The sequence below is a fragment of the Corvus hawaiiensis genome, chromosome 16, assembly GCF_020740725.1.
Source record: "Corvus hawaiiensis isolate bCorHaw1 chromosome 16, bCorHaw1.pri.cur, whole genome shotgun sequence".
NCBI lineage: Eukaryota > Metazoa > Chordata > Aves > Passeriformes > Corvidae > Corvus > Corvus hawaiiensis.
Window position 1 is genome coordinate 13,675,600 of NC_063228.1, and position 15,136 is coordinate 13,690,735.

Here is a 15,136-nt window from a genome sequence, read left to right on the forward strand (position 1 = left end):
GGTTCTTGGGTGTGTCAAAGCCAGACTGTTCCCTCAAGTATGAACAGAAACATTTGTATCTTACAACTCATATCACAGTTCACAAGGTGGTTTTGGGGATTCCTTCCCCTGTGCCAGTCTCATGTGCCCATGTGCTCATACCCTGGCTCAGCTCTCGTTCCTGTATGACCTGGCTTTCCACGGCAGCACAGACTGAGCAGTTTGCCAATAAATAAATCCATCTTATATTCAGAAAGAGTCTGGATTTGTAACTGGTCAAGACTAAATACTTTCCACTCCAATAAAAGCTAGAGAGGCTATTAAAGAATATCACAAAAATGCCAGCTGGAAGACACCCCCAAAGTCTAGCCCAGCATTCTGCTCCAGCAGGACTATTGCTAATGCTGTAGAGCTTTTTCAAACCCTTCAGAGATGGAGATCCATCCACATGCTTGGGCAATCTGTCCTGGGCTGCACCACCCTCCCAGGGAGGGGTTTTCCCAAAAGTCCAAGTAGAATCTACAAAGCTGTCCTTGGGGCTTCACAGCTCCAGAGAAGGTGAGCACTGCCTTCACCTTTTTGGGCAGTGAACATTTCTGGGACACAATCAGCATGATGGCACTTCTTGGGGCAGTGACACTGTGTTTGAGTCCCTCTGAAGCTGCACAGGTGTGTCTGTTGACAGATGTGCACATCCAGATGCAGTGATGGAAGATCATTGCTTTCCATAGCTCATCACTGTTTTCCCCTCCTCAAGTTGCAAGAGCTGGCCCTCTAACAGCACTGGAGTGTTCCTATGCACTAAAAAGAAAAGAATTCTCCCAGACTAGCAATGCCAATATAATTAGCTTATTTCTGGCCAAGGAGATGTCCCTGCCACAGCACTGCTTGAAACCAGAGCAGAACTGTCCACAGCTCAGTGCTGCCAATGAGCATCCCTCCGTGGAGTGAAGGATCTCACCTCCCAGTCTCAGAGCAAGACAAACCCTGAGAGCAACTCAGGGCTTGGGAGAGAAGCCATGAGTGAAGCCTCCAACTTCTTCAGGCTTCAAAAGCACTGCTTAATGTGCAGTGAGGAAGGCTTGGTGCACATTACTGAGGATCTAGATCAAAAACAACTTGTGTCCTTCCCAAGCTTACTCCTGGAAGGACATGCCAACCCTCCTTCAGTTGCACCTTAGGAAAGAACTTGGATTTAAATTCTCATTGGATGTTATGAGGGTTAATGCAGCCAATGCTGGAGCCAAGCTTTAGTAATTCCTTACTTCCCCTTAAGGTTTCTGCCTTCAAACATGGGCTGTGCACAGCCTGGACAGGCACCAGCGCTCTGTGCTGTCCAAGTAACAAGGGACAGGCACTCAGAGGCACCAGCACAGAAAAATGTGCCAGGCTGAGCTTTATTGCTGTGCTGGAAATAGCCCATCCCTCTGTGTGTACACACAGCACCCTGGGAAGGGCAAATACCACAGGATATTTAGGGCACCAGTTGTGCATTTATAGCACTTGGCTCTGGAGGCAGCTATGAGAGCAGAGCTGTTGGCCAGGGCACAGCCCCCCCCAGGCTGCTGCTCCTACGGCAAAGGAAGGAGGGGCTGGAGCAGTACCTGCATGAGGGTACCCAGGGAGGTCAGCTCCTTCAGGCAGCTTCACCATGGTTTTTTCCCTTTCATTGAGAGCAACAGATTTACTCACTCATCTCTGATGGTTATGGCACAAAAAGAGAGAAAATACACCACAACCTACAAGTTGTGGTGTCTCATACAACCAGCAGTAACTAAGAGGGTCTGGCATGAACATTCCTACGTGCGCACGGCAGCGTCTGCCCACAGGACCCATCTGTTTATTGTTTATTTATTGTTTAATCTGTTTATTCCTCTCTGTTGCCTCAGAGCACTCTGCACTTGTCAATTCAATCTGTAGCAGACTGGAAATTCAAACCTGATAAGGCCTGGGGATTTGCAAAAGAACCCGGGGCAGGAGCAAACTGCAAAATAAACATCACTCAGCTTCACAAAGAAATCAGTCATTTTTTGCATCTGCAGTTCAAAAGCTTCCAAATGGGCTGTTTTACCCCACTGAGGGTACTGAGAGGGGAGCAGTCATGACATCCTTTCCTCACAGATTCTCTAAGAATCTGCATCGTCACTGAACTGGTCCAAGGAGTTCCCCACAACTTCTGTCTTAAGCTATTAAATATCATTTTGTTTTTACTTTCCTTCCTCACTGGTTTTGCAATGACTTAGCTGGTAATAAAGAAAAAAAACACTTCAGAGTTCTCAAGTGGCCAATGTTGCCTCCCAGTCAGAGCATATTCTCTGAAGAGTTGCAGAAGACAGAGACAAATAATTCAGAGAGCAATAACTACCCACAAGCTTTGAGAGCTCTGTCAAAGTCCCTGAGCTGTACTCTGCCACAGACAATGAAAGTATTTTCCTCCTATTACAGTTTCCCTAGGCTAGCTGACTGTATCCATCCTAGGGCAAGAACCAGCTTTTCAGGGGATTACCAACTGAATCCAGAATATGGGACAGCTGCAGTCCTTGCCCCAGGTGGTTTTCTGCTCCACAAGTATGAAAACCAGTGAAAGTTGCATTCCAGTGATGCCACTGTGTTTTGAAATCCTTAGGAAGAAAAAGTCTTCCCCCGCCCTCCCTTCTTCCCAGATGGCTGCTTAGGAAGTCATTCTGCTTTTAGCATGTGCAGAACCACATCGTGCCTGCTTTTGTGGTGTGCAAATTTCTAACAACAAAATGTGTGCTACTGATCTGAGTGAGCTCTCATCACTGCCAAACAGTGAGCTCTCATCACTGCCAAACACACCTTGGGACACTCACAGGCTGGTCTGTAAAAGTATTCAGGCTGGCTCTGTGTCTCTTATTTCCATGGAGTTTACAAACCATCAAATTAAGGAGAGCTGGCCTGAAAATACCAATGGACACAAAATGGCAGCATCAGTATCACTGGGTCTCTGCCTTGCCTGCTTAGAACAGTTTTTTAGGCTGTGCAGTTTTGTGTCTGCCATGTGTGCACACAGCAAAACTGGCAGGCAAACAGTGAGTCCAACTCCCTGATGCTCCTTCACACAACCAGGACTCTTGTTACCAAGTGTTCGTGTGCCACAAATATTAGTTTGTATTACAGATGATATACAGGAACAAACCCCGAAGAATTTCTCCTCCAAATCCCCAGGCTAACAGGATTTGCTCAGACTCCACACCAAGCCTTCCATAAAGCAGGAAGGAGAAGAAACAATGACTGCATGCTGCCCTGCTCACCTCGCAAACATGCGGAGATCTTCTGGATTCTGGGCAGCTGGGACATTCAGGATGGCTTCCCGCTCATGTTCCAACAGGCTTGCCAGGAGATTCTCCGTCATCCTCTTATTTAGGGGTGAGTCCCCACCAGGTATCAGCTCAGCACTGGAATTATCCATGCTAGGGCTTGTCAGAGTCATGTCATCACTACTGGCTATCGGGGCAAGAGAGAGACATACATTACACACAAAAGCTTTATATTCCTCAGCATAAGGATGCAAAGTTTATCAATTCAGTGCAGCAATTCTGTGCAGCCTTTCCAACTAATCCCTTTTCTCTGGAGAGCAGAGAAGGTGGGTCTCCAAGTGCTCCATGAATCTGCAATTAGTCATATGACAACACAGCGCTTTTCTCAATGGGAAATTCAAATGTTTCAACAAAGTCATCCATTTGTGTGGAAAACTGTACTTCTGGAGACTATAAACAGTCCATAAAAAACATTTGGAAAGAGAATTCCCAGACAGCTGTGCTGGAATACCATGAAGTGGTAACATGAAAAGCCTAACAGCACAGAAGGTGGGAGCAGACAAAGAGGCCAAGAAGCAATATCCTCTTGTGAGGGAGAGCCAGAATAAGCAGATCACAGACTGATCTGACTCACGTTCCAAGATTTCTGCCCTAATTCATTACTCCTGTAAAAGCTCAAAGTTGTACAGAGAATCTCTCCCCATATCCAAGCCCAGCAGAGTTCTGAGAAGGCTGCTCAGAACAGCACAGGCAGGACAGTTTGGTGATTTCAGCACCATATCTGACTCATCCTCTCAGAAGAATGCTTTCCTGGAATCACCCTGAAGAATGGCACTGGGGAGATTAAAGAAATCAGGATACATAAACAGAAATCAGTCATTTGTGAGAACAAAGCCAGCTCTGTGTCTCCTCGGGTGGCTCTAATGGTTCTACAGCCCACAGAAATCAGTGCTGCTTGAACAAATTCTCACATTTTCTTTCTGTCCTGAAAACCAAAATCTGGGCAGTAATAGCAATGCAGCCAGAGGAACATAGGGGATACTTCTGAGTGCAGCAAGGGAGGAGGAAGATACTTTAAAAAAGAAAGAAGTACCTCTCATAAAAATCTTTTACATGACCACATGAGAATTTGGCAAATTACAAAGCATTACTTCTTTCTAAAAAGAAGTCTAATAGCCCCTAGGACTTTCACCAGTGCCTAGTTCTAAATTTACAAAAGGCTGGACCTAATTAGCAAGTACTCCAACAAGAGGAGATGTCTCATTACCAAGGCCTGATGGCCCTTGGCAGCACTAAGGGAAGTTCTAGAAGTGAGGTGAGAACAGCAGAGAAAAGCATGCTCATACTTGGAGAGCCAAAGCTGAGAGCATTGGGGGTGCTCAAACTTCGTCCCCCAACCCTGGCAGTGAAGGGCATGTCCTCATCCTGGGCTCGGAACTCTTCCTCATTTGGGGGCACCATCAGGCACACGTAGGTGTGGAGCTGGATCAGGAGCCGGTGCTGGAGCATCCATATCACCATCTGGATAAGCTGGGTCTGCAGGGGGAGAAATGAGGGGTTAAACACCTGGGAAATGAGATACAGGAGGAAAACAACACACAAAGGGTACACCTGGTGAGTAACGACTCACATGGAAAAATGCTTCTCGACCCACACAAGAGTTTATCCCTGTTCCAATCACAAAAAGGTGACCAGGCACAAACCTTCATCACACCCAGAGCCTCTGTGGGTGCTTAGGCTGCAGTGGAGCCTTTAGTGATCCACATCTTTATGCAACACTGACCAGCACAGCCTCGAAGGAACCTGCCCTGCCCCAGCTCCAAAGCAGTTTGCTGGTTTCTACACAAGGGCCACTAAAATGTGTATCACAGAAGGCTTAATCCCAGATGGTCAGATTGAAGCCCAGGCACCTCTAGAGAGCCAGAGAGAGGGCAGGGTGATGGGGCAGAGCTAAAGTAACCAGGAGAGGTGGCCAGGAATAGGAGCCCTTTGCTGTCAGATGGGAAACTGCTGATTAGCCATGGGAGACGCTCTGGAGATCAGAGCCTGACAGGGCTGGGCAATACAGAAGCAGGAGGAGCAGCAGCAGGAAGCCCTGGCAAGGGTCAGCAGCCTGAGCTGCCAAGGAGTCCCCTCTCAATGCAGAGTCACTATCCCTCTTTTCACCATCCCTCTGCTATATAGGGCCAAGCTAATAAAGGCACCTGGGTTTTCAGGCAGGCAAGAGACTCAAAAGCAATGAGATGTATTAAACATGCCCAACACCTGCTAGAGACCTGCACCATGGGCAGAGCCAGGGGCAACGTTTGCAGGGTCTTGGCATGGTCTGTTTTCACAAGTCTGGGAGGAGCCTTCAAAATGTATCATTGTGTCTTGATTTCTGCATAAAAAGCCTTTTCATATCACTGCAGGCAACTCTCATAGCAAAAGGCTCAGAACACAGTCACTGACAAGGCTGTTTGGGGACTTCATAGCAACCAACACTGTTTTGGTGAGACAAACACATGCAGCATGAGCTCAGACTCAGAAGGAAGCTCACTCTGCTGCGTTAATCATCAGGGTAACAGGCCAAATCGCAATAAAAGCCCCAAACCCAAGTTCATCAGCCCACATAATTTTCCTTTTTCCATAAATCTTGTAATTCTCAGTTCCTCCTCTGCTATCAAATCACAAAAGAAACCTCTTCTGTTTGCAGACAGACCCACACCCTGTCTTTTCAGGGATTACCACTTCTGGGGGCTCAGCGGATTTTAATCTTAAAACATATTATCTGGGATCGCCTTCAAACATATATTTTTTGGAAAAGCCATAATTCATTTTACATGTTTAACAGAAAATCTACAGAAGAGGAAGGTTGGCAAAAGACACCAAAGACCTAATGCTTTGCTAACATCTGAAGGCAGCCTGGAAGAGCGAGGTTTACTCCAGTGATTACGTTGCTGAAATCCTTCCTTCCAGACGCAGGCCTGGATGGAAAGATGGCTCATTAATTTTACTTACATTTCCAACCTGTTGGCACACAGTGACGTCTGATTAGCAAATGAAAGAGGTCTGCACGTTTCAGAGCACAAAACAACCCTGGAAAAATCCAAGGAGACAGGAAGACAGGCTCTACCAGACCTACAGAAGCAGTGGGTTGGGCCTGATCCAGACCAGCCTCCCCTGGTCACTCTGGTGGTTCCATGAATTACAGAAATAGCCAATTTCTTTTGCTGCAGCTCCATGTGCATGGAGAGTCTCATCCAACCCCCTCTAATCCTGCATGTGCACCATCACCTCCACACCCTCGTGGAAATACCTAGAAAGCCACCCTGAGCCAGAAGCTATGGCCCAGTGGAACAAGAAGCCAGGCAGCAGAGGTGTTACAGCTTTACAGCCAAAACCTTGTGCAACCAGCCCCTGTCAAACACCTTTGTGCCGTCTCTGGGTGGGAGAGTTGGAGACCTGTGACTAATCTGAGAACTAGAGGAAACTCATCTTCCATCCTGAAGTAAGCTTGATCATCCCTAGACCACAGAGACTGATGATCCCTGACATTTTTCTGTATTAAGACAAACTTCAGCAGGAATCTGGTACTTCTTAAAACCCAGTCCTAGAAAAAGCCCAAGTGCTGCAGCATCCTGCAGTGGCCCCTGCCCGTGATGAACTTTGTGCCACCACTGCAAGTGCCTCACACCATTCCCACTTCTTCCAGGTTTAGACCCATTTCTTACCAAAAGAAGTGTGGAAGTGCAGAACTGTTTTCCCAGATCAGGTCTAGCAAGGGCTTTGCTAACACATGCTGCTGCCTGTCCTTCTGGACACGAGCACTGCGTTTCTCTTCGCTGTCCATCTGCTCCTCCCAAGCTCCGATGGAGCTCACACAGGGCTGCAGTAGCAGAGGCTGCCCTGCACCATCAGTGCTGTGCTGGCTGGAACTGCTGCACCTCCCCCAGGGGTGCAGGGTTATCTCTGGGCCTGCTCTCAGGGCACTTCATTAGAGCTTGGCTCCCTGCTGAAGCCAAAAGGGCTGGGAGCAGCTTCCCAGGCAAGGATATACTTCATCCCAGGACTGCTTGCCTCAGTCATCCTCTGGCACAGCAGGAATCCAGAGCCAGGATTTTTTGGCTGAAACAGCAGGATTGTGATGGAAATATAAAGTGAAACATTTTCTGTTGCTTAATTTAACTACCAATTCAATCTAAATTTCATCCATATTCCTTTCATGCTTCCTGTCTGCCCGTGCTGCCTCTTTCCAGCTTTCTCTGAGGGGGTCCTGTCTGCTGCAGCAGCCACATCTGGCTTGTTCCTGCTGGCACAGAACAGCCCAGGGCCATTCCCAGAGCAGTGACAGAGTGTTGTCGAGCAAGGCACTGGTACAATGCCCTGCTTTGTGTTCACTGGCACAAGCAGAGATGCTGCACTGGCTTCCAAAAACATGGCACTGTGCATCAGCCCAGCTGGGCACTTCAGGATGGCCAGAGATCAGCCCCAAGTCTTGGAGGGACAAGATCCAGCATTCCTTATTCTCTGGGGCCATTTGTAAAACTCTTGAGAAATGTGTTACATTTCCTGCAAGGATTCTTTAAGGCTGTTTTCTTTCCCAGGCCTAAAAAGTTAAGGATAACTGGGAGTAGCAACAGGTTCAGGAAAGGGAAGGGAAAACAGCAGCCTAGAAGCAGTCAATCCTAGCTTGTTTCTCACTACGTGAGGAGACAGTTAAAACACAGCTTGTTTTGCCTACTGAAGCACACAAGCCCCCTTTCTCCAACCTGGATTATCCAGTTATTTGACACAAACCCTCTTCAAGGTCTGACTTGAGAACTGAGGGCTGCCTTGGCTCAGGATGATGACACCTTCAAAGCCACTGGGGCGCAGGGATGTTTGCTGAAATGTATTACCTTTCTTTAGCATTCAAACCACGCTGTTTCATGGAAAACAGATCAGCTATTAAAACTTCTCCCTGTTTTACAGGAAACAGACTCTGAAAACTCCTACTGATGTAGGATGAAACATTTACTGTCTAATGTTGCCATTTTAATCACAAGGTGACAGCTCTGAATTCTCAGCTTCACCATTCCCTCCATTCAGGCCTAACATGACATACTCCTTTAACTTACTGTGCTAAACCCCTGATTTCATACCCAGCCCAACTGAATATAAATGCATCTTAATCCTACTTCCCTACCTCTGCCAACAAAAGCTCCCGTGGCTCCTAATGCCTTCCAGCAGAGCAGCCCCATGTGCAGCGTGGCTCCCTGAAGACACAGCTGCCCATTCAGGGTGTGCAGGCAGCTCCCCTCCCACTCCATCCCCTGACACATTTTCCTGCCTCATTTTCCATGAGCCCTGCACAAAGCTCGGCACGTTTTCTGCAGGCACAAGGCAGAGGCCTCATCTCCCTGTGCCTGACTCCCAGCAGGATGGCCCAGACTGACTAAAACAAAAGTGAAAAGTTAAACAGATTTTGTTCAGCAGCAGCTGTCCTGCTTTCCCATCTGTTTTTCTGGGGTTTTTTTTCCTGCAGTTATCCATATCCCATCAAGGGAGAATTAGAGAACCACAATAATAATGACAATGTGCATTATGATAAAGGGGATGCAGGAAGAAAATGGGATGTCTAATTCACCTAGGAACACTACTTACAGGTGGGAAGATCCCTCCTGCTAGTCCATGTTTGTTCAAGGCAGGGCAGAGTGATGTTCCCATGTTCATCTGAAGCAGATGAACTAGCTGAGGTCACAGTGCAGAGGAGGGGAAGCTACAAACATCATCTCTAACTCTTGGTTTGCAAAGCAACTTAGTGCAGAGTAGCTGGGTAAAGAAATTTGATGCTGGACAAAGAAATCCTTATCCTGAAAAGCAGGCCAAAGCCTTGCCCTGCACCAGCAGCAGTGCCTGGTACAGATCCTGCCAGTCAACACGTGCTGACCTGAAGACTTTGGGTCACCAAGTGCTCCTATGCTTTCCCCGGAGGTTTGGAAGGCATGTGCACCCCACTGAGCAACCCCAGAGCTCCACCCCAGGTGTGCTCTGCACTCAGAGCAAGGCTGTGCCACTCAGAGGAGGAAAGCACAGGGACACGAGCCAACAGCCACAGGCAGCACAACAGGGACAGCTTCTTTGGGGTCAGAGTAGAGGGGATACAAACTGCTTCTTTTCCAGTGAAAACACCAAAAGGCAAGATGAGTTCCCTTCTGTATGAGCTCCCCACCCCTTGGCTGCATCCTGGTGAGATCCAGGACAAACCCAGGCACTGCAGCAAGTCCTGGTGACATTACAAGGCACAATGGGGCTAAGGGACAACTCACTGTGAATTGGAGAGAACAGCTTCTGCTTCCCTCACCCCCCACCAGCTGCAGAAGCTGTGCAGAAATCACCTCCCTCTGCGCCAGCCCTGGAGCTCACTAGATCTCCCCAAGTGAATTCCACCTGCTAACCTGGCAGAAAACTTGTGCAGCTGAAACAAGTTGAATGAATGGAGTCAGGCAGGACAGGAGCCAGAGCTCTAGGAATGGGAGGAGGGAAGGGAGGAAGGCTCGTGTGTGCACACACCTGGGAGTGGGAAAGAAAAGCAGGGCCTCGGCTCAACACCACCAAGACCTCTTTAGGTCAGCTGAGCTGAGGGCATGGGCTCATCCTCACCCTGCTGCAACACTGCTGTCCCAGGAAAGCCAGGGAATCCAAGGGAAACACAGAGAAAGGGAAGCAGCAGGGAGAACCACAGGGATACGAAAACCTTCTCAACTGACAGATACACACTGCCCAGGGTTCCACTGCAATACACTGCTCCTCATCACAGGCAAGACAAGAGATCAAGATGACACAATCAGGACTTTCAGTCTCTGGCACAGGGCACGGCTGAGAGCACTGGCAGGCCAGGCACACACCACTCACTTGACACCTCCTACCTACTTGACAGGCAGACAGCAAAAGCAGAACACAGCCATGCACTCCCAAGGCAGTCTTGTCCTTGCTCAGGTTGTTCATATGTCCTACCAGCCCAAAAATACCACAGCACACCAGGTATAAAAATGACTGTCACATTTTTTTCATCTACCCAAAGGAATAGAGGAATTCCACTCGTGCAATGGTAATTGAACAAAAATAACTTTGTCCCCTTTCAAATCAAGCAATATTTTTGTATAAAAACAGGAAGGGCTCTAAGAGCTCTCCTGTTTCCTATCGTGGGCTTTATTAATGCCTTCTGTATTCTTTACCCATCCAGAAGCACATGCCAAACGCAGGGAGCCAATCCCATGCTTAAGAGAAGAATCAGATGGGATGGATGCCATGGATGCCATGAGGCCACAAGAGCTTCTGCAGAAGATCCAGCCTCTCCCACAGTACTGACCCTCCAGCACACTGACCTTCAGGAGAACAGACAGTGCCCTCAGCCTGATGAAAAGCACGAGGTAACCTTTAAAGCTAAAATACCTCACATCCCCTCCTGTGTACACAAAGAACAAAACTACACAGAAAGTCCCACCTTTGCTAATTTTTTTCAAAGGCAAAGCGAGTACATTTTGACAATATTTACAGTTCAGAGTACAACATCTTTTATCACAGCACAGCGGAACAAAAACCCACCCACATTTCATTAGATTAATTGCTGTATTGATTAGATCTCTGTTAATTACAACTGGAGCCTGACCACTTCAGGGCAGGGATTGGAGTCACGTCTCTTAAAAGATTAAAAAAAACAAAAAATAATACAAGAAGTCCTACATAGGTAAATCAAAGTAGAAGAAAATGTACTGATATGAAAATACATAAAAACTCTCTTCAATCTAAACTCCCCCAAGAACTGTCACACTTTGCTTTATCAAAAAGCCACAGCTTTTCACAGCATCATCCTTCATCTTCCAATAAGGCTGAAAGGATGATGAAAGCAAGCTGTGCTGCTGACCCTTAGGACCCCAGCACAGACAGGTGAGCAGCAGAGGGAAGGTACACACTCTAAAAAAACACTTTAGCACTCCATCAGCTCTGGCAAGCATTTATTGCACCCTTCTTTCAAGGCATAACCGCAGTAGTAAGTGGCAGACTTTTATTTGTGTATTTTAAACAAAAGTAGGACATCTGAGAACAACCAGAACTATTGAAGGAGAAGTACTGAGGCAAGTAATGAATTTTAAAAGAATTACTGAGAATGTCTCCTGAAGCTACTGCAGCTAGAATAAAATTAATGCTATGGCTTCAGCTTCAATTTTCAGGACACTTACTTGTCTGTAACTACAGTGGAGTCCTGCTCTTTCCCTGCCTCCCAAGGTGGCAGCTGACCAGTACATGCTACTGGGATTAGACCTACATCATTACTTATCTTTATCTCTGATCATCATCTCTCCCAACCTGTAATTACAACCAATTCTTCCCTCACAGCTGTGCTTGAGTGCAGAGGTGATGGCAATCTTCTCTGTATCTGAGCAGGGGCTCAATCCGTGGAGCCACCAAGGCACCCAAGTCTGAAGGCCAGAAACAAACATCACAAGAAACCAGCCAAAGAACTCTGCCTATGCTTGCTTTGGCTCACTGAGCCACGTTCAGAGGTCCAGGCTCCTCCATCTGGGAACAGAAGAGTGTCAGCCAGGACACCTCACATTATTGAGCTCCTTCTTGTGTTCCACCAGTTCCCAGAAATGCCACAAGCCATGATCGATGCCTAAGCAAAACAGCTCACAAATCCCAAATCCATATTTTATTAACCCAGATCTGAATACTAAAAAGCTAATGCAGTGACACACGGACTTCTGCTCACCCCATGCTGAGTCTATTTCCTCCAACAGCCTTTAAACAATTCCAGTTTTACAGCAAAACCAAGTGTACAGACAGATTGCTTTTAAAAATAGATTGTGAACTTGAAGCAGATGGAATAAAATAAAATCGAATGTGATTGTGAGGAATCCACAAAATTGATTCACCCCTACCAATTCATGACAGTTTGCAACAGACCAAATGGAGTTTCAGTTTTCCCTACTACATCACTCCATGAAAAGAAACATTCTAATATTTCTTTCAGGACTCTGCTTTGCCAGCACAGAGCACCCTCTCACTTTGAACATCCCCACAGCTTTTCGGCACGAGGACACGAAACAACAAATCATAAGGCTGGAAACACAGTAATTGGGAACTTGTAAATGTGCAACAGCAGGTTCCTGACCAAGTGCTCCAGAAGCAGCACCATCCCTTGTTATCAGGAGAACAAGGAGCTGTTGGACAGTGCCCAGCTCACCTCCTGCACAGGCGGTGCCAGCGGGTTCTTGAACTCGGAGAGTGACACCGGGAGGGAGAACTTGGCCAGCATCGAGGGCAGGTTGTGACCCCGGAACTGACAGGAGAAGGCGTCTGCCAGGGGAGAGTAACTGCAGGAGAGAGGCAAAGGCACAGATCAGCTCTGTAGTGCTGGTCAGGTTAACTTTTATCCATTTAAGCATTGCAGAAGTGCCAATTCCCAAATGTAATACTCCTTGTGATCTAGAAAACCCCTAAGGATAGTTGATGGCATGTTGTGTCCTGCAGAAGCCAGCCAGAAGCTCATGCACTTTCACCTCAGCCTTACATTCAGCTCCAGCCCTTTATTCAAGGTGTGGAGGGAATCCAGAGGAGAAAAATAAAAGTGATAAAAAGTCCAGACCTGTGCAGCCTCTGATGAAAGGGACAGAGCTTGGGCAGGGCTGGGCAGGACACACAGCCTCTGAATGTGCCAACTGCAGCTGCAGATGTGGCTGAGCCCCCTCCCCATGCTGATAAGACAAGCAATATGACTGAGCAGAAGTGAAGGATAGTCAAGCTATATATTAGGAAAACTGTCTTAGCATTTCCATCTCCAAAGGTCTTCAAGAACAGCACTGCCATATATGACACAGGCACAGTTGCTGCTGAATGACCTCAAGGTCCCTTCCAGCCCTATTTTTATACTTCCATCACCGAAGTTTTGATTTAAAACTACTTTCCTGTAACTGAGTTCCAACACAGAGTCTAAAAACATCTCAAAAACCAACAGAGGAAGGCTTAACAATCTTCAGCAAAGCAAAAATACCCACCACTGCCTCCACATCTTCCTTGCAGTGGCTCTGCCTGCTCTCCAAACAGCCACGTTGCCTTCTGGCTGTGACAAGGCACACAGTACGGAATGCCAGCACATGAAGCAACACAATGGCAACTTTTGCTACTTTTGATTCATGTCAGGTGTGCCAGCTACACAGAGAGCCCTATAAACCACTCATTTAACTTAATCATAAAGTATTTTGGTTTGTAGATGTTCTCATATTGAACATCCAGTGAGCAAGAGTACTAAAAATACTGACAGCAGCTCCACAGGGTAAATATTGCTTCCAGGGCCCTCACCACCACAGAGGAATATTGATCTGCTCTGCTGCTCCTCCCTGCCCACACTGTGGGCTGTGCAAGTCCAGGCTCATGTAATGGTTTGTGTTTTGTACAGTCTCAACAAATTAATTAAGAAAGATCCCACTCTCTATCCAGTCAGGGAAGGAAAGTGCATCTGCACTCTTCAGCACTGTGCTGCAAAGCAACACACTGTCCTTCTACTTACAGGCAGACACTGGCATTTGGAGAAAGCATGTAGACATTGTTTTCACAAAGAGGATAAATAATAATTGCTTTGCCCCAGTAAACAAGATGTGCAGCAAGCTGGAAAACCTGTATTGAGAAAACAGGGAAAAATTAGGGGAGCAAAAGTAATATACAAACTCTCAGCAAGCATTCCATACAACAACAAAAAAAAGTCTCGTTTGAGCTGAAATGAAAGAAAAATGTTCCATCTTTTCACCCTGCCTTCAGAATAAATTCATGGTTTAATATAACATGTGGCAGATCAAAAAGCATTTGACAAGGTTATGAATTTCCAGAGATTCGCTTCACATTTCTAAGCAACTTAGTATTTCCTGCCTCAAAGGAATTCCTTCAAACTGTATCAATACAAGTTTAGTTTCTTTTCATGTCCCCAAAAACTATTTTTGTTTATGCACAAAATGCATTGTGTTATACATGAAAAATAAAACAAAAGAATCAGCTTCTACTATGACAGAAACACAAAGGAAACCAACACTGCCTTTTTACTGCACAGAGGTATTTCAGTAATGAGCTATACAAAGTATTTTAATGTGTTAAACAAGTCAGTGGTTGCTAATGGCTCTGGAAAAGCCACATAAATAGTGTCTACAAGACATAAAATCCAGCCTGTATCATTAGATGCATTTAACCGTGCTTTTTTGTGGAGAACAAAATTACAGAAGCAGTAGGGAATTTCCAGAGTCCATCCCATGGCCAAGTAACACCACAGACCACGGCAGACAGACCTGGAATTTTATTACAAAGCAGGACCTTTCCCTTGGAACAAGAGAAGGCACAGACCTATGAACAGAAGAACATGTGATGATGAGCTGTGTTTCCCCTGTCACACAGAGCACAGATTGTGTCCCTGGGTCTGGATCAACCCTTAGGAGCATGGAATGGCCCTTCCCTCTCTGGAATCATCTCATATAATCATCCCAAATGATCACAGTCATTCACAGGGGTCTCTCTGTGGCCTCAAAACTCATGTGAGTGCCAGAGTCTCATCCCTCCACTGGCACAAACTTCCCTTTCCAAGGGCTCATCACGTCACCTCCAGCAATTCAGATTTGAGAGCTGGGTGTCACTGGAAAGGTATTTGGAAAGAGCTGCTGGCTTGGGGAGACTGGCTCAAAATCTTTGCCCAAGCCTAAACTAGATCTTCTTCCCATGACTCTGCAAAGTCTGTGCACTAAGGGACTAAAGGAAATGGATGGGAAGGTTTGCACAGGCATTCACAAGGCTTTGGTAGAAAAGATCCCGGCAGCTCCAGGGAAAGCAACGTATTTGGCCATGGCAGCTGTAAATCTTCACTTGCTTTT

The 15,136-nt window shown here is 46.7% G+C and overlaps 1 protein-coding gene across 9 annotated transcripts in view; it reads right to left on the bottom strand.

The window, feature by feature from the left end:
- NPRL3 (NPR3 like, GATOR1 complex subunit) overlaps window positions 1–15,136 on the bottom strand; it is a 41,670-nt gene that overhangs the window by 2,417 nt on the left and 24,117 nt on the right. For 8 of the 9 annotated variants that reach the window (XM_048320681.1, XM_048320682.1, XM_048320683.1 and 5 more), the window contains 4 exons: window positions 13,795–13,901; window positions 12,472–12,601; window positions 4,607–4,796; window positions 3,255–3,447 (listed from right to left, as the gene is read on the bottom strand). In XM_048320681.1, coding sequence (XP_048176638.1) covers window positions 3,255–3,447; window positions 4,607–4,796; window positions 12,472–12,601; window positions 13,795–13,901 — 620 coding nt within the window. Of the gene's footprint in view, window positions 1–3,254; window positions 3,448–4,527; window positions 4,797–12,471; window positions 12,602–13,794; window positions 13,902–15,136 lie in introns of those variants that run through there. The other variant, XM_048320688.1, reaches the window with a different exon arrangement.